The 17918-nt window shown below is 38.7% G+C and overlaps 1 protein-coding gene across 11 annotated transcripts in view; it reads left to right on the top strand.

Moving 5' to 3' along the window:
- The first annotated feature begins 41 nt into the window (after positions 1-41).
- Positions 42-17918, top strand: part of TBC1D8B (TBC1 domain family member 8B) — a 44777-nt gene continuing 26900 nt past the window's right edge. For 10 of the 11 annotated variants that reach the window (XR_010885548.1, XM_067304210.1, XM_067304214.1 and 7 more), the window contains exons 1-5: positions 42-206; positions 12010-12120; positions 15801-15919; positions 16443-16668; positions 17574-17814. Coding sequence is in view for 10 of the 11 variants with exons in the window: in XM_067304210.1 (XP_067160311.1) it covers positions 77-206; positions 12010-12120; positions 15801-15919; positions 16443-16668; positions 17574-17814 (827 nt within the window). In the remaining variant the exon portion in view is untranslated. Of the gene's footprint in view, positions 207-12009; positions 12121-14822; positions 14843-15800; positions 15920-16442; positions 16669-17573; positions 17815-17918 lie in introns of those variants that run through there. The other variant, XM_067304209.1, reaches the window with a different exon arrangement.

The following is a 17918-nucleotide window of genomic DNA, read 5'->3' as shown; positions in this document are numbered from 1 at the left end:
CTGTGTACGTGGGAGCGGGAGGCCGGGCGGCGCGGCGGGCATGGGCGGCGGCGGCGGGGCGTGAGGGGCCGCCAAGATGTGGCTGAAGCCCGAGGAGGTGCTGCTGAAAAACGCCCTCAAGCTGTGGGTGCTGGAGCGCTCCAACCAGTACTTCGTGCTGCAGAGGCGGCGGGGCTACGGCGAGGAGGGCGGAGGCGGGCTCGCAGGTACCGGCCCCCGGCCTGAGGCAGGGCCCCCTCAGCGGGGCGGGGGGCGCGGGCGGGGAAGGGGCCGCCGGGGAGGAGGGAGGGCCGGGCTGGAGCGGGACGGGGGGAGTGGGCTGGTCCTGGAACACCCCGCTCCAGAGGGGAGGAGGCCTGGCAAAGTTTTGGAGCCCTTGACCTTCCTGGGGTTTCCCTCTCTTCCCCCCCGTGCGAGTCTCCACCCCGAAGAGACAGGCGTCCAGAAAGGCTTGCCGTGGGGAAAAGGGAGGTTTCATGAAGTTTCTGGGACTCTTCGCGTGGGATGGGGCCTACTGGTGTGCGCCGTGGCAAGGCACGCCGGCACAGAAGTGCAGGATGAGCATCCTGGCAGGGCTGGCTGCAGTTGACTGCTCTGGGCCACCTGCCTCCCGCAGGTTTCAGGTGAAGCTCAGGTCAGAGCAGCCCAACACTTTGTGCTAGCTTAACAGCCCTTTGCTCCAGCGGAGACCCTGGCAGAACTAGGTTTTCAGCTTGTCAGAAGGGGAGAGGTTTGAAGAAATGACTGATCTGCCTTGCTTTGCTTATTTCTGAGTCCCTATTCCTGCTTGAATCTGAGACTGCTTAAAATGAGCCCCTGCTCTGGTGTTTCTGATCTCTCCCTTTAAAAATAAACATATGATGGAGCTTTCCTGGAGGAGAGGATGGTGATGTACCAAGAGACTGACAGGTCATTGACCTCAGTATAATAAACTTTGTTTCATGAGAAATTCAAGGTATGAAAGTGAATTTCTATTCTTATTTATTGTGTGTTTGTACCATTATGCACTGCCGGGACCCTGGCCACTACTAAGACCTTTGTTGTGATGGTAGTTCTTCAAACTAGAATACTTCATAGTATGGTGGCTGCTCTCATTGACCCTTTCAAGGAGAAATGCCACGGGGAAGCAAAGAGTAAAGCTTGAGTGTTTTGTATGAATTGCACCTCTCAGTGTTTTCTAGGCTGTTGAATTGCGTCACTGCAGAGTGAGTTATATTTAAGTGAACTATATTATATATGAGGTTTAACTGTCTCATTGAAACGTTCATTCATTCTATCTGGCAAAAACACAACCTCCAGACTTCTGGCTGAAGGATTTCAGCTGTAGAGACCTCCCAGATCAATGTAGGGCATCCTTCAATGGTATGTGAGCTACTTGCAGGGAATAAGTGAAGTGTTAAAAGAAATCATTACAAAATCCCAGGTCTTACCTTCTAGGAATATCATAATATTATAGATAAGTAGATAATGTGAAGCTTTGGCTTTAGAACCAGGGGTGATACTTTTCAGCTGCGGAGGTGTTGTAGGTTAGGTTGGCCATTCTCTGCCTTGACATCTTTGGAGACCAAAGCAAGCTAAGCTGGTATGAAGGTTGTCTTCCCGTATGACAAAATTCACTTAAAAGCTGTGACTAACATGAGAATTAGAACTAGGTGTTCATGCTCTTAAAAGTTATGGTTTTTTAAAAAATGTCCTTGTAGACTTACAGCTGGACAGATTTGTCTGACTGATTTTTCTTGCACCTGAGACCTCTATTGCTAGTCCTCTGTCCTTGATGGTATTTGATAGTGCAGAAAAATGCGTAAACGGGATAATTCCTATAGCATTCCTTCTTATCTGTAGCATGGCACATTTTATTTCTATAACTTTTCTCACAGTATCAGATTTATACAGATTTTGTCTGTACAAGTTATCTTTTTCAAGAAACTAAAATATGCTACTGAACTAAATGCTACTGAATTAAAATTGTGAATAAGAAGGATTAACAAGAGAATTGCAAAATAATGTAGTTAAATTTGTATTTGTAGGTATGAAAATATTCAAACCTCCTAGCTATAAAGTAACATAATTTGCCATTGTCTGATTTTAATTTTATATTGCTATACGTCACTCAAGAAAATTAGAGGTTACTGTAGAAAAAACAATGACTAGCTATTATGTTATGAGATCACCTCAAATGTGCCAAGTGAAATGTTGCTCTGTTTCTCCTGACCAGCGTTTCCCAGCTGGTGAGACACAAGGTGTGAGGTGAGAGGCAGCACTGAGGGGCTGCGGAGCGCTGGGTGGAAGAGGCAGGCAACAGTGCAGGCATGTGCTGAGGGCGGGGAGAGGCTGGGCCTCAGGACAGGAGTGGCAGAGGAGATAAACAGTGCTGCAGGGCTTGGATAGAGGTAATGGGGGCTAGCTGAGGTGCTCTATCTAGCAAGGGATTCCCAAGAATGCAGAAGTCCACGTGGTAACCTAGAGTGCAGGGAGGGGAGAAGAGGTGTGGTGTGAGGAAGCAGCCAGTAGCAGGAGAAAGGTACAGACTAAAGAGATAGAGGACAGCAGAGACACTTACGTGAAGGAAGGCTGGGAATTCTTGTGCTGTATCAGGCTTAAAAAAACAAGCCATGCTTAGATTTGTGTATGTAATCCTTCTGGACTGACTTATAGCAGGACCAGTTTGTAATCCTTTGGTGATAGTTAGCTCTTATGGCTTGTGCCCACATGTAGCATAGTTATGAGTTGGCTAGTAAGTGTCGTGAATAAAAATATTTTGTGCTGTTTTTGCTTAGACTTGACTCTCTTTCTTCAGGTATGCACCTGCTTAGCTTTACATTTCCTTTTCTTTTCTTTCTTAGACCTCACCTAAGGTTACGGATACTTTAACCTGTTTGACTGGTTCTACTTCCTGATAATTCAGTGTGCAGTAGACTATCCCAAAATAGTTGCTGTGTGTCTGGTAGTGCAATCTTGTGACCAAGTCCTCTGTGGTCATTGTGTCTTGTGCAGAGGTGCTATGGGAGAACTACTCCAGTTTCCCACAGAGTATTGATAAAAATGTGGTTAGGCAGGATGTGGCCTGTGTACCAAAGGCCTGTGTTAGGCCTTTGGCCTGTGTACCAAAGCATAGTTACGATGACTCAAAACCTGCATTGTGAATACATACGCTGTAACCAAGAGAAAGTTACAGTGAGATGAAGCTTGTTGGTCACATAGTTGTTGCTTTAGTTACAGTTTAGACAGGAGCTTAATTAGAAAATGGATATTCCTGGAGTAGTTATATAAATGAGTGTTTGCTGTCAAAAATACTGATCTTTCACTGAAACATCAGAAAGCAAATTGTTTTCTGCTTCCATTGTTTTCATTTGCCTCTTTTTGCTTGAGAAATGTAAGTAAAATGGAACTGTGAGAGACAAAAATTTATTGATAAAATACATGGTGCAGCTAGTCTTCCCAGCTTGCTGTGTGTTCCATGCTTGGGAAAAGAGGGAATTCCCCAAGTCAGGGAAAACTCTTGACTCTTCAGTTCTGGGTTCCTTGTGGCAATTGTTGCAATCCTGAATCAACAGAAGGACCCTGCTGGTACACCTGCTCTTTAAAAGATATAGCTTGTTGTCTGCATCATCCCTGGCTAGCTCACAAACAGGAGGTGGGAGGAAGGGGAGACAATGCATGTGCTCTGGGGAAAATTTTCCTTATCTAATATCTGTCCAAGGAGTCATGTTAAAGTGTTATCACGAAGTGGATATCGATGGTGATGAGCTTGTCTCTAACAGATTTTTCCATTGGACCCATTCAAAAGTACTTGGTAATCTTTGTACAAACTTACAGAAGTTTATTTTAGTAGGAACAGCAAGACAGGAGATGAGACTCAGGCTATAACTAGGCTCAGTACGCAAAAACAAAAAGGTGCTTACTTTTCAAAACATAAAGGTCTATGCTGTGGCTTTGCTAAATGTACAGTAGTAGCATAAATAGCAGAGACCATTTTATACCTGCAGCTGTTTTAGCAGACTGAGCTTTTTCTGGGACTTGCCTGTAGCAGATTCCCAACTGTGATGGGAATTGAAAGGTAAACCTTCTTGCTATGTTAATAAAGGTCTGGAAAGATCTATGCTGCATATTTCTTCAGCTGGAGCAAAGATTGTTTTGCAGTGCATATATTTGTGAGACAAATAATGCCGTTCTGTTATGAAGCATATTTACGACTGGGGATGGAAGGTGGGAAAATGACTAGGGCATAATTTAGAGGATATAATCTTTAACTTCCTGAATCACAGCACCAAGTGCATTCTGGGTGCGTAGGAGTCAGCACCCTTGGAGGTGTGAAATCAAACTACCAACAGTTGTGGGAGGTGTTATGGTTTGCTGAAGAAATGGAAACCGGAAGAGCAGAGGGTTTGGATGCGAGGCTGAAGACGCAAGGTTTGTGCTCCACCAAATTCTCAGGAGGAAAACTGCTTTCAGTTACCAGTTCAGTCTATAGCGCTGTCCCACATGCTTTTGTGAAAAAGCAGCGTGGCTTGCTTTAGCAATAGTCATTAAAAGCACTGGAAACTCTCACAGTCTTGCAAGCTTCATCTGTGTTTGTACCTTCTGGCAGGAGCAGACAGTGCTCTCGGTATGGCTGCAGAGTGTAGATACACCACTGGGCCAGAGAGTAAAGGCCTATGACTAAAGTAGCCTCCTCTGCTTGGCCCTCGGAGGTGGTACTGCAGTGTTTAAACGTTGCAGGAGTTCTTGTCACTGCTGTATTTAGCTATGATTCTGTACTGAATTCTGTATCTCTTTGTGTTATACAGCTTTTTAGCTGGACAGAAGCAAAGAGAAGCAGGAGCTGTGATATCTGTGAAACTTTTCTCTGTATGTACTCACCAAGGAGACTAATATTTACCATTTTTCAGAGTTGTACGTCTAATTTTCCTACTTCCCAGGGTATCTTTATTGTCACAGATACTTTTACATAAGGGCTTGGATACACAGCTTAGTTCAGTGAGTTACCGGTGTCTTACCTGAGCCAGAACCCCTGACCATAATGTACTTAATTTACTGTGAATAGAGATGAAATCTTTTTCGTTGAAGACTTAAGCTAACCTATTTTACACCTCTAAGAACACCTACCTCTCAGCCCATGCTATGTAGTTCATTAAGCTGAGGTTTCTTGGTCATGAGATCAGGTTCATTTGAGGGGAAAAAAAAAGTGAAAAAAAGAGTTCTGTGCTTAATTTGAGGAAATAGGAAAAAGGGTCTCATTCACAAATTGGCATTCATGTATTTTAAGTCAAATACACTGAGACAGTGGCTTTTTGTGGTGTGTATATTATGTATTTGGATCTTAGTTTACATAGTGAAAATGGTACTTTAGTCTTTTTTTTTTTAAACAACCAAAATGCTCTGTAAAACTATTTGCCCTTATGAAATGAAGCTTTATCCTGTCTTTGTACATATATATTTATTGTAGTAGGGATTTACAGTTGGGGTCTCCATGTTGTAATTTGGCAGTAGTTCAGTGATTAATTTTAACTTGGTATGTGTTTCTCCCTTGCTATTATACCCTGAACCTGAGAAAGCTTTGTCTGTGGAAAATATATAAAATGTGCTATGTTTCTGTTGATAGCTTTGGTTTCAAATGACCTGCATTTCCTGATTTAAAAAGGCTTTGTTGAAAAATATAGTCTATTTAAATTCCAGCTGATTTACTTGAATTATTGTCTGCTTGCTCATGCAAAGGATTTCTGTTTCATAGTAAATCTTTATATTTCACATACGTAAAATATTTCCTGTTGATTTTACTCCTTGCTGTTATATCTAGGCATTGCATTACCTTCAAGATTCATTTTTCATTTTAATTCACAATTTACGAACAGGTTGATTTTGTGGTAGAAAAATAACTGAAAAAATTTTTATAAGGTTATTTTTATCCCTTGTTCTTATACTTCCTCAAACTTGAAATTCTAGTTTTCAGGGCATAGCTATTCGAAACCCCTCCTCAGATTTCTCTGGGATTTCTGGCTGTGAAGCATTCTCTGTAGGATCCTATTGAGTGCTGTGGGGTATTCAAGAATTATCTGCTGAAAGCTTAGGAGGCTGCTTGTAAATGGTTTCGTCTCTTCCATAATACTGTCTTGAAGTATAACAGACATCTGATCAAAATGAATGACGTTTGCCATCTATTACAAACTTACTTGTCTTACAATAATTTTTTCCCCTTTGGTTCTGCTCTGTTTAGCCTTTGAATTCTTCAGATCATAGAAATGAGCAGTTACTGTCAAAATAAAGCTGGCTGTAGCTGCAGAATATCACTGTTGTCACTCAGACAGAGCTTGTACAACACTTTGAACAGCTCCTTTTTATGATGATGTAAATAAACTAAGAGTGAGGACTAAATTGTACATTGAAGTGGCTGCTTTCAAAGTCCTTAGCATTATGGGTCTGACCAGTGTTGTGATAATGCAACAGTTCTGTTTGTAGGGAGCTGTTATTGTCTTACAAATATTTTATGTCTGCTAATACTTCCAATCTAGTAAATCAGGAGATGCTGATCCATTTTTAATACCATTTAATTATTGACCATAAAGGTGCTGTTATGCAACAAAGGTGAGAGAAGGCTTGTGCTAACTTTGCTTCAGAATAATAATAGTTCTCTTCTAGAGAAAGGTAACAGAAGAATCTCAGCAATAAAAAAATATTTAACTGGCAGCTGTGGAAGAAATACATATTGAGATTAAGGGGTGAAAAATACCATAAAATACAAATATGAGTACTGTCTTAATATACTTGGTGAAATAAATCTACAAGAACGTTGTGGTGTTGTCTCCAAATGGCTGAGTGCCAGACAGTTATTTTTATATAACATATTGGGCTTTATTGCAATAACTTGGTACAACTGAGAGCAAAATTCATTGCTAATGCGTTTTGATGCAAGTCTCTGCAATAAAATAATGGGAAGGTGATCACGAGGAAGGAGATGGTCCAAGCCACTACTCTGGTACGTTGCTTTATGTTACCACTGAATCATCTGCACTTGGCTGCGAATGTTTGTTTTAGGCTGCTGAGAAAGTTTGTTTCCATTTGTTGATATTATGTCTGTTAATGTTGGTATTCTGTCAACCATGTATTTCAGAGACTTGTGGAAAGAGCATATCCTTAGTACAAAGCTGTTCTGGTTTCTTTGCCCTTTATTTTATTTTCTAGGGTATTTTACCCTATTTATTTAAGTACTTAGGGTGTTACCTAATTATTTTACTCAAGTAACTGAGAAACTTAAAATGTTTTCATAAAATTAGAATCCTTTTTCCTTGTAAATGTGCATTGCTGTCTATGTGCATAGCTGAAGTTGTGCCCCAGTGTGAGTCTAGAGGATTTGGATGAAATCCTTGCTAGAAACTGCGGAGTCTCACTTTGAGCAGAGGTAAGAGTAGAAGGTGTATGATCTTCTGTAGGTTGTCCCTGAATTTGGTTGTTTGAGAGCAGCATGTAATGTATTTCATTAGCGAGGAACTGGCAGACATGGCCTAAGTCACTTTTTCCCGTTGCCTCCATTATGGAGAGGTTAAATCAGTCCATTTCCATAAATGCTGTAATTTGTATCATCTTTGTTGTCTCTAGGGGACTGCGATGAGACTTTCTAATGTAATAGAGCTCCATTTATGCTTCCTTAAATTTAATCTTAATCTTAAATTTATAATGATAACAAAGAATGTGTTGGTGTGGGAACTGTTACACCCAATCTCCTGTTCAGGAAAGAGGACTCAGTACTAAATGTACAAGATTTGGATGCTTTGTGCCACTGTGGTGATACAAGGCAGGCAACTTTTTTATTACTAGGGATATGTTTTCGCAATAAAGAATTATTGAGGAATGAAAATTCCAGTCACCTGGATGAAAACTTTTCCTGTTGCCTTTGCATTATGTCAGTGCCTACTGGCTTTGTAAATTTTCAGGCCTCACTCAGCTGGATTTTTAAGTAGGTTCCTTGCACTAGCCAGAGAGGGTTTCTGAAAGCTGTGTGGAGGTTTTCTGGACTCCTGTAAGCTTAAGTATTATCTGGTCCTAATTCAGGAAGTGAATTCAAATAATAGTCTATATGATTGTCATGTTGCATTAATAGAGATAATTAAAACCCATAAATAAATCTAGCTGTCTTTATTCATTTGCTTGGGACTAGTGTTGTAGTTTGTGATTCAAGTTATGCTCATGGAGACTGTGTATAAATTCAACTTTCTCTTCCTCTTATAAAATATCTATCTGCAAATCAATATCTTGAATTTGATGCACCTTTGAAAGGTTCTGTTAAGACCTTATCTGGCAGAGACCTGCAAGTGACCTTGCTCATTGATTTCAGATTTCAGCTATTTGGAAAAGCAAGCCTTTTCTAAACACACAGTGCAGTGAATTTACCTATATTTAGTCCTTAATCCTGATCCAGTGCCCATTAAGGATATTGGAGAGCCTTGCTTTGGCTTTCTTAACACTGCATCAAAATCAAGGAGTATTACATCCCGAGAGGCCACAGAGAACTCCCATTCTTCCTCTGTTTAGGTCGTTTTCAGGGTTTATTCATTGGAAGATGAGGTATGGATCCCTGTTCTGTACTGGACTGTATGACAGGGATATTGTTGTGATATGGGTAACAGGTTCAAAAACACAGATACCAAAGCAATAGAATCACTCTTGGCATCTCTTGTTCAGGGTTCTTAAAGGACACCACATGTAACTCATATACATTTCCCTAGAAATTACTGATATTGTGCCAGGATGAAATGACTAGTAGAGTTATGTAACTCAAACTTAGAATCTCAACAAGCCAAAGTAGGGGACGGGAGCACAGCTCAGCAGTCCTGGTACCCAGCATGTGTTCTCTGTTCACTGAAAACAGTACCTCTTAGTACTAAAAACCAGAATCTTGGTTGGAATCTGTTCTTTGTGAGTTTACCTTTTTAGGAACACTCTTACCTGAACACTTACATGGTGGTTGACTGTAAACTTTTCATTTAACATGGGAATGCTGCACCCTTCATCTGTATTATTTGTTGTTCATAGGAAAGTGTTAACATTACCAGCTGTAGTCATTGGCTGGATGCATTTCAGACTACTGGGAATCCTTTAGGGTAGGCTGCTCTGTTATTTGATTTTTGGCCAGCTTTTTTGGCCAGGAAGGAGTAACACAGAATAAGGAATTTATTCCACTTTTAAAACCAGTGGCTGCTCAACAAACCATAGAGTTTGTCATTTGTAAGGCTAATAAAGCCGGTTTGAATTAGCTTTGTTGCCAAGATGTTAATAAGAGTAGATGTATAATTCTTGAATAATGTTGGTTACTGATTCTGTTGTTCCCTACTCCTGTATTATCCAATTAATATCCTTGTAATTATACAGGTGGGTTTTAAATCTTTGCTTGTCGGTAACCCTGGAAATGAATCGTTTTTCAATAGACTTGTGTGAATGGAATTAGCATAGTGCCAATAAACCTCCCAGCATTGGTCGCAACTCCCTGGGTGAACATGATTCTTGATTTCCCATTGGGAAATAGTGATAAAAGGGAGAGCTTGCTGAGATCCACTGAAGAACCTGTAGTTATGGAAACCCTGACTGATAATACAGTATTCAAAAGATTTCTAGCTAGTAGTTAGAGCACATTTAGCACCAGGGTAAGAAGGTGTAACTCTACTGATTACTTGCAGTTATGCCAGTTACCAAAGCCGTGAAATTCATAGTTCATAATGTAGTGAATATCTATCATCTTAAGTGCAAACCTGTAGTCTTTATCATGTTCATGGACAAAGCAGTATTGGCTGTAGAACTGTTGAAGTGACTGATATTAACCTGCTACAGCTTATTGTGTCTAAAATCTAATGACCTTCCAAACAGACAGACACTGTTCTGGCATTTTAGGAGTGCTGCTTTCTAATGCAGTGTCATAATCATCCCTTCAGGCTTAGCAGTTGTGTCAACCTCATAAATGGTGACTAATGTCCTTGTACCATGTATCATATCAGAAAAGGATATCAGGGGAATGGTGAAAGAGATAATTAAACATCTGCTAAAGCAAAGCCAACTTTGAGATGAGCTCAGTGTTATGACTCATTCAGTAAGTCAAAGCGCTTTAAGCAGACATAAATGTTATGTATTCAGTGTCTGATTTCAATTATAAGCTATAAAAAAAATTCTACTTTGCAACAGGAGATGATGTTTGTGGTCACTTACAATCTATGAGTTGCAGACAACATGAGATAATATTTTTGATTCATGAGATTTACTGGTCTTTAGGTTTTGGGGTTTTTTTGTGTTTTGTATTATTATTCACTTCCATTATTTTGAAGTGAAGCAAAATCATTCTGAAACTTGAATGGCCACAATAAGATAAGTCACACAGGCTCTGTGCTGGAAGTGTATCTATAGGAAGATTATGTTCTGAAGATCACTGTCTAGACTTCTCCGTTTTGTATTACTATGCTTCATTGTATTAAAGTCTCTCACAATTGACTTTTTTCAGAATTTAAGAGAGGATTAATGGAAGGAAAGTGGAATGAAAGGTGGCAGAAGCCATCATAAAAGTTCTGAAAGAACTTTGGATGGATCCAGTTGAAATCATCTAAGTCTATTGCTTCTATAGAATGTTAAAAGCCTGAATCAAAAGATAACTTCCAGTTACCTATAAAAGGATACACAGAGGCGTCCTAAGGGATGTATTATCCTTGCATACAAGCTGTCTCCCCTGATAGCGGTTTTTCAGAATGTCCTGTGTCCATGATCTCAGCAGATCTATGAAGCAGACTTTACAGCATCTCTTTGGGTATCTGCATCTTTTGTAGATGTTATTTTTCAGTTCTCCTGTAGAAGAAAAGCTGTGTGCGATTGCTGTGGTAGCTTTGCTTTGTTTGAGCTTTCCATTTATGTGGCTGCGCTAGAAGGATGCAAAGCATAGGAATTACAGGAAGGAAGCATAAAGCAAGAAATTATTGTGGCTTGTATTTTTGTTACTATTGTAATAAGAAGAAAAAGTTTCACTTGTGCATCAGGATCCAAAAGCTTATATTTTTTCTCTGTGGGTTTTTCTTCCCCTTTTAGAATTCCTTACTGCTTAGATTTGAAAGCTACTTTTAAAATAGCTGAGCTAACCTTTTTTGCTGCTGTACAGAAAGAAAGATTTCTGCAGTCAAGATAAAATGCGTACTCACATATTTTATCAGGAATTTTTCACTCCTAATTATGGAGAGATGAAGTGTGTCTCATTAATAAAATTGTTCTGTGATCTGAACTCTGTGTAATAGGAGTTAATTCAGCATCTATTGGCAAGAAGGTGGTGTAGCCGTTATATCTTGGGTGTATAATAAATATTGGGATAATGCACTTTATTTAATATTCTTATGCATGTGATGGTGGGATGAAATATTAGTGTTCCATACTGCATATATGAGTCATCTGAGAGACTGTTTATAAAGAATGGCAGGCATTTTATAATTCTGTACTGACAATATGGAGTGTGTATACACTGAGAATGAGCAGCAAAACTTGTATGTACAGAAAGTATGATATGCTGTTCATATTTGAAAACAGTCGATGGTATTTTTATAAATCGGGCATAATGGAATTATGGTTTCCTTTGGCTGGAAAGGAAAACAGTAATAAATGACTTAAGAGGTAGTTGAAATACAGCTTGAGCTCGTTGAAGGCTTAGAGCTATCGCATTACTTTTCAGCTTGGAATCTGCATTGTTATCACTTCCGTGGGCATCTCAAAACCTTCCTGACCCTCAGATTGTGTTTAATGGCTTTCACCAGATCAAAATGATATCACCTCCCCAAAAGATCCCTCTGGGAGCACTTTTTGCTTTCTTCATTTGGGCTTCTCTAGTTTCTCAGAGGTCATTAGAGAGTAAGTCTTTACTCAGGTAGCATTCCTATTCACTAAGTAAGGAATTGGAAGGTGAGCGTATGTTTCAAAACCTTAGTTTCACTATGCTGTACATGTTTCATTTTTTAAATGCAGCAGGTCTTCTGTTTTATTTTTTAAATGCAACAGGTCTTCTCGTGGGAACCCTAGATGCAGTGTTGGATTCTACATCAAAAGTGGCCCCATTTCGCATCCTGCATCAGACACCGGATTCTCAAGTTTACTGGTCCATTGCATGTGGTATGTATTATTATTTAGAAGTTAAGTGAGTTTATAAAGTGAAAAACCTTCTTTTAGTCAAGGTACAAAGGAAGGAATTAACATTTGGGTTAGGGTAATCTTCTCTTATCATTATTCATTCCAATGACCTCTAAATGGTTTAAAGTTATTCAGTAATGGTATAGTGATGCTCCTGAGACTACAAACCTGAGATTGACAGCAATATATGGTTCCAGTCTCCCAGAATATATCTATGGACTCTTCATATTACAACTTCAGATATGAACTGTCTTGGTGCTCTCTTAGAATAACAGTGGTACCACCTTTTCCTTTGTAACCTGTTAATAACCTCTGTAACTTGGCAGAGTTCAGGATGATATGGAAAAGTTGACCCTCAGGAGTACCGAGCATGCTGTGGGTAGGAATAAACAGGAGCTGCTTATCCAAATTTTTTTTTACTACTTTATCTTTGCTTGTTAAAATAAGCCAGGGTCCCAGGCATGGCAAGAGTTGAATTATTCCTCATATCTTTTTCTTTCCTAGTGTAACATGTTCTTTCCCTTTCTCATGTTGTGTTATTAAACAGTAGGAAATGGAAAAGAGAATTGACCTTCAGAGTATCTGTTTTTTCCTAATGTGTGCTTTCGGATAGTGTGCATTTCTATTTATTTATTTATTTATTTATTTATTTTTAAGTTTTGCAGCTTCACCTGAGAATAAAGTTTTATTCCTTTATACAGGTTGCTTACCTACTGGATGTGTCCAGAGATACCGCTGTTCCAAAATTTAAGAGGGATGTTGTATTCATTGCTTGCAGCATTGGTTCCCTTCCTAGGCATGATCTTTCCAGTGCTATAGCCTGGAAAGTAGCTTCTTTTATGAGTGCCATAGCCTGGAATGTAGTTCTTTTGTATTATGATGTTAAATTTATGTTTCAGGAAGTCAAATCTAGCAGAGGAAATTGGGGAAAATATTATTATCCTGACCTAGCCAAAACATTATAGTATACCTGTCTGGCAATGTTCTCTGGGCAGCTGCTGAAACATGTGGTTGAAAAATGTTGACTGATTCATACTCCAGAAAACCAATTCTTGATTGTCTGAAGGAGAAGTTCTGGAGGGACTACTGAAATTTATGCAAATGTCCAAAGAAATTAGTGGAGGGTGGCTGATCCCCAAAAGGAAAATACTTGATTTACAGATTTATTCATCAGCCGGTTCGTCCCTGGAAATTGTATACAGTGTGCTTCCAAAGCAATGCAGCACATTACAGAACACGTAAGTAAGTACAGCAGAATAGATTTAAAAGGTGAACTAGGTGTTCTGAAGCAGGATTCAAAGCTATTTCTGATAGCGTAATTACTCCTATCATAAGTTTTATTTTCAGCAATACCAGATGCAAGTTCTTGATGAAAACCTTATTATAAAAATGGCTTTTAGGTTGATGTTTTTAATAATGACAGTGCTCATAAATCTTTTAAATACTTATAAAAAAATTTCACCTTTAGAGTGTCACTTCTGTGCCTCAGATTCTTACTGTGACTCAAAGAATTGTCCTATGTGTATAGTCTGGGAAAGAGAATTAGTTTGCAATTTCTTTGCTGTGTTAATTACTCTTTATATCATTTTTAAAGTGCCATTGCGAATTCACCATGTATAGCATAGTCTAACTATTTAACCATATTTAGAACAATTTCTATTCATTCCCAAGGCAACTTTAATTCTGTCAAGTCCAGTGGAAGCAGTTTAATTAGTCTTTACAAAGTAATTTGAGAAAGAAGAAATTGTTAATGTTGTGTTCTTCTTCAGGGGTGCTGATGGTATGTAATTATACTGACGGTTTATTTGTGAACATTCCTGTGGAGGATGAAACCACCAACTAATTTGTACTTTAGAATCCCTTCATTCAAACACAGATAAACTCTTTCCCTCCCTTTCCTTCTCCCACTCCACCACCATCTGATGGGTTGGAGAAAGCTGCCTATCTTTAAAGAACTGACTCAGTATTGAATTTGCTGGATCTTTATTGTTGTTGTTTCACTTGTATCATCTCTGCTTCATTATCTGTTATCTGCTGGCATAGTTTGTAACTTAGTATAGGAAAAGGATAAGCAGAATTATCATAACAGTTTTGAAGTTGGCCTACCACATTTCACTGATTGTAAAAAGTAGCTAGTGGGTAAGAGTTTTCTTTTGCATTTAAAGTAAAATACTAATCTAAATATCTTTCTGGAAAGCTCAGATAAGTTCGGTTTTTCTTTGCTATAAAGTTGCAATGGCATTCAGTATACAGTAGGTGATAGCTCTCTGAAACCAAGATTAAAAACACTGTAAAGTGAATAAAGTAACAAGCTTGATTTCTCTCTTAGGATTTTAGAAACACAGTTTTTGTATTTTGGAACATTGAATTTATCTTGGCTCTATGGTTCATACATTCCTTAAGGTTATTGATAACAGGATTTCTAAGTTATTCCTCCTCTTGCAAGTATGTAAAGAAGTGGAAGAAAACATTCTTTATTCCCATGTGTTGGTGTTCTGGAGGGTCCAGAAGAAAACAGTACTAATTCTGGAGGCGCCAAAAGTTATTTCAAGGATCATTCAGCTTGTATGAGTCAGTGATTCTTTTTTTCTGGGATTAGGAATTAGATTGGGTGTATGTTCTCCATTTGGGATGCAGCTATGCTTCAGTCCTCTTGTGAAACCTTATGACTGCATGAAAACACTGCACTGTTGGAAAATGCAATGTAAGCAGGATGTTATTGTAGATAGAATGACATTGTTTCCTGAACTGTGGTTGCTTAAGCTTTATCACGATTAGAGAGATAATTAAGTGTGTATGAGATAAAACCATGACTTAAGTTGAGCATAAGTAAGTAGTAATTGATTAAGTTGTTTGCTGTAGGCAGCATAAATGGTTGTTTCATGTATCCAAAGAGAAATCTTTGCAACCTTCTTGGTTACAGTGATGTATGCTTTACATCATTACATTTGTTAGAATGTTTTTTTGCATGATAGATCTGCGTCTCGGAATCCTCCTCCAGGAACTGGTGGCCCAGTGATTACAGCTGAGGATATCAGAGGCCCAGATTTAATTTCCTTATTAGTCTTAGGAATTTGATCACACATTTGCCACCTTTCAGGGTAGTGCCCTACTCATTAGACTGGGCATGTTCTATTGATGCTCTACTCTCTGTGTTGGAGAGGTACTGCTGTGCTGAGAGAGCTGCACTGTTACTTCAGATAGGGAGAAGTCCACTGTTCTCTCAGTCTGAGTTTTGGATGCTCTTACAGGGACTTTATAAATTTGACCTTCTAGCAAGGTAGCCGTTCTGAGCACCTTCAATTGAAGGTCTTGGAGAAGGCAGACAAGAGAGATCCAATTCGTCAGTCCAAGTCAGAGTACTGCAATAAGTCACACAGTATTGACAAAGCTGAGATGCTTCCTGATGTATAGAGCGGAAATATAGCTGCCTAAAGAGCTTGAAAGATGAAAACATAGCAGTGTACATTTTTAATGTACACAAGAGTTGGACAATAAATTTGAGACCTGTGATTTGAACTTGTTTATCTAAATTAGTTTGTGAACCTAGAACTCGCTGAGTTTTCTCTTGATTAATTTGAGTCCTATTTAACAATTTTTTTTAGTTAAGTGACTAAAATCCGTTTTAATTTTAAGTACTATTAACTTGCTCTTTCAAACAGGAGCCAGCAGAGAAGAAATAACAGAACACTGGGACTGGTTAGAACACAATGTTATGAAGACTTTATCTGTATTTGATTCAAATGAAGATATTACGAGCTTTGTCCAGGGAAAGATAAGAGTAAGTAAGCGGCATAACTGGGAGAGGCTAAATTTGTTTTTCTTTTAAATGTGCACTAATAATATGTCCTCTTTAGAATATCAAAGGACAGCACTGTCCAGATGACTTTGAATAGTGATTTAAAACTGAAGATGATAAATTATTTCACAATATATGTTGATAATGCTTAGTAAGTATATACGAGTTTTTGTGAAGGTGTAACTGTTCATTTTATATATACTAAACATTTAGGAATTCTTGTGATAAAGTGAGGAAAATACTCTCATTTTCAGATGAGGAAATCTGAGGATGTGTGTCTTGCTTAACGTCGTATGAGAGACCTAATGGGGAGGGGTTGTGGTTGTGTGGGAGACCCAGAAATAGCACATTTCATTTGGACTGGTCTGTGTTTTGATCAGCAGACTACTCTTCCTGTTTGAAAACTTACCCTCTTAGGAGAATGCTGTATTGTATGTATGCATCTGCACATATGACACCTACCCACAAGGACACACGTATAAAGTAACTGGTTCTTTTGTTTTAGGGTTTGATTGCTGAAGAGGGAAAAGGTTCTTTTGTAAAAGAAGAAGATCCTGAGAAGTTTCGTGAAGGTCTTATGAAATTTGAAAAGTGTTTTGGATTACCTGAGCAAGAGAAGTTGGTTACCTATTACTCATGCAGTTACTGGAAGGGCAGAGTGCCTTGTCAAGGATGGCTTTATCTTAGTACCAACTTTCTTAGCTTTTACTCATTTTTGTTGGGAGCAGAAAGTAAGTAAGCCCTGATGCTAAGCCTAATCCCTTAACATTTTATTATGTATCTTTCAGATTTGACAGAATTCTTTCTATGTCCTATGTCATATTTCACCATATGAGCATATTTCAACACAGAACAGAAAATAAAAGCAAACTAAAAATACTCTATGGGAATAAATACATTTGGAAAACTTACAACACTGTTCTTTCTCTATATAAGCTTCAGAGAGAAAGCAGAGCTGTTGCAGTTGACTGTAAATAAAGGTCTTCATCTTTAGTTCATGCTGCAGATGAATTCAGACTGTGAAGTTTACAGTTCTTCACACACACAGACTTACTTAATTTTTCTATGGGTGTACTACATACTGGTGATATTTGCACCTTTTTTTTTCTATGTGACATTAGTTTGAACTGCCCAAACAAATGTATATAATTAAAAACTAGAAAACATTAAGAAAGTAGGATAATTTCTAAGCAGATGCATGCAACTACTTCTCATTCATAATGGCTAAGAGGCATGGTTCCTCTAAATATGCAACAAATGATCAATTTACTTTAAGAAGGTCTATTGGTAAGCTGTTAAAACAGGACAGCTTACATGATGCTGTTTGTTTGCAATTTGCAGTTTCACATTAGAGCAAAGAATAGATGATGTAATGTTTTATTTTCATACATGTTGTGTCTTTAATGTATTTCTTTCTATAAAATTCTAGCTAGTAGAATTATTTCATAGGAATTGTGAAGAAAGTCTTTGCTTTTTGTGCTTGTGGATTTGTAGCCCTTTCTAAATTGGTTATGATTTAACTGTACTGTTTAATTACTTTTTATTTAGTTCTGTTGTCTACTGCTTTTCTTTGCCTAATATGAGGGTAAGCAGCTAAAGAGAAGTTATTCACATCTGCTTATATTCATATTTTCAGTAAAACTCATTATCTCCTGGGATGAAATATCAAAACTTGAGAAGACTTCCAATGTGATCCTGACAGAAAGCATTCATGTGTGTTCCCATGGGGAAGATCACTACTTTTCCATGTTTTTGCACATTAATGAAACATTCCTTCTCATGGAGCAACTGGCAAACTATGCTGTTAGGAGGCTTTTTGACAAAGAGACGTTTGAAAATGACCTAGTCCTTCATGACCCTCTGCAGATCACCAAGAGGTAGTGTATTATTTGTAGTGTCTGCTCTGTGTTCAGTACTTTTTTAGATGGGGGAAGAAAGTCCTTGTCCCAGGGACATATGCAAATGCCTACAAAGTTGGTGT

Source organism: Apteryx mantelli, chromosome 13 (genome assembly GCF_036417845.1).
Source record: "Apteryx mantelli isolate bAptMan1 chromosome 13, bAptMan1.hap1, whole genome shotgun sequence".
NCBI classification, from domain to species: domain Eukaryota; kingdom Metazoa; phylum Chordata; class Aves; order Apterygiformes; family Apterygidae; genus Apteryx; species Apteryx mantelli.
This window is presented reverse-complemented; position numbering and strand designations above follow the sequence as displayed.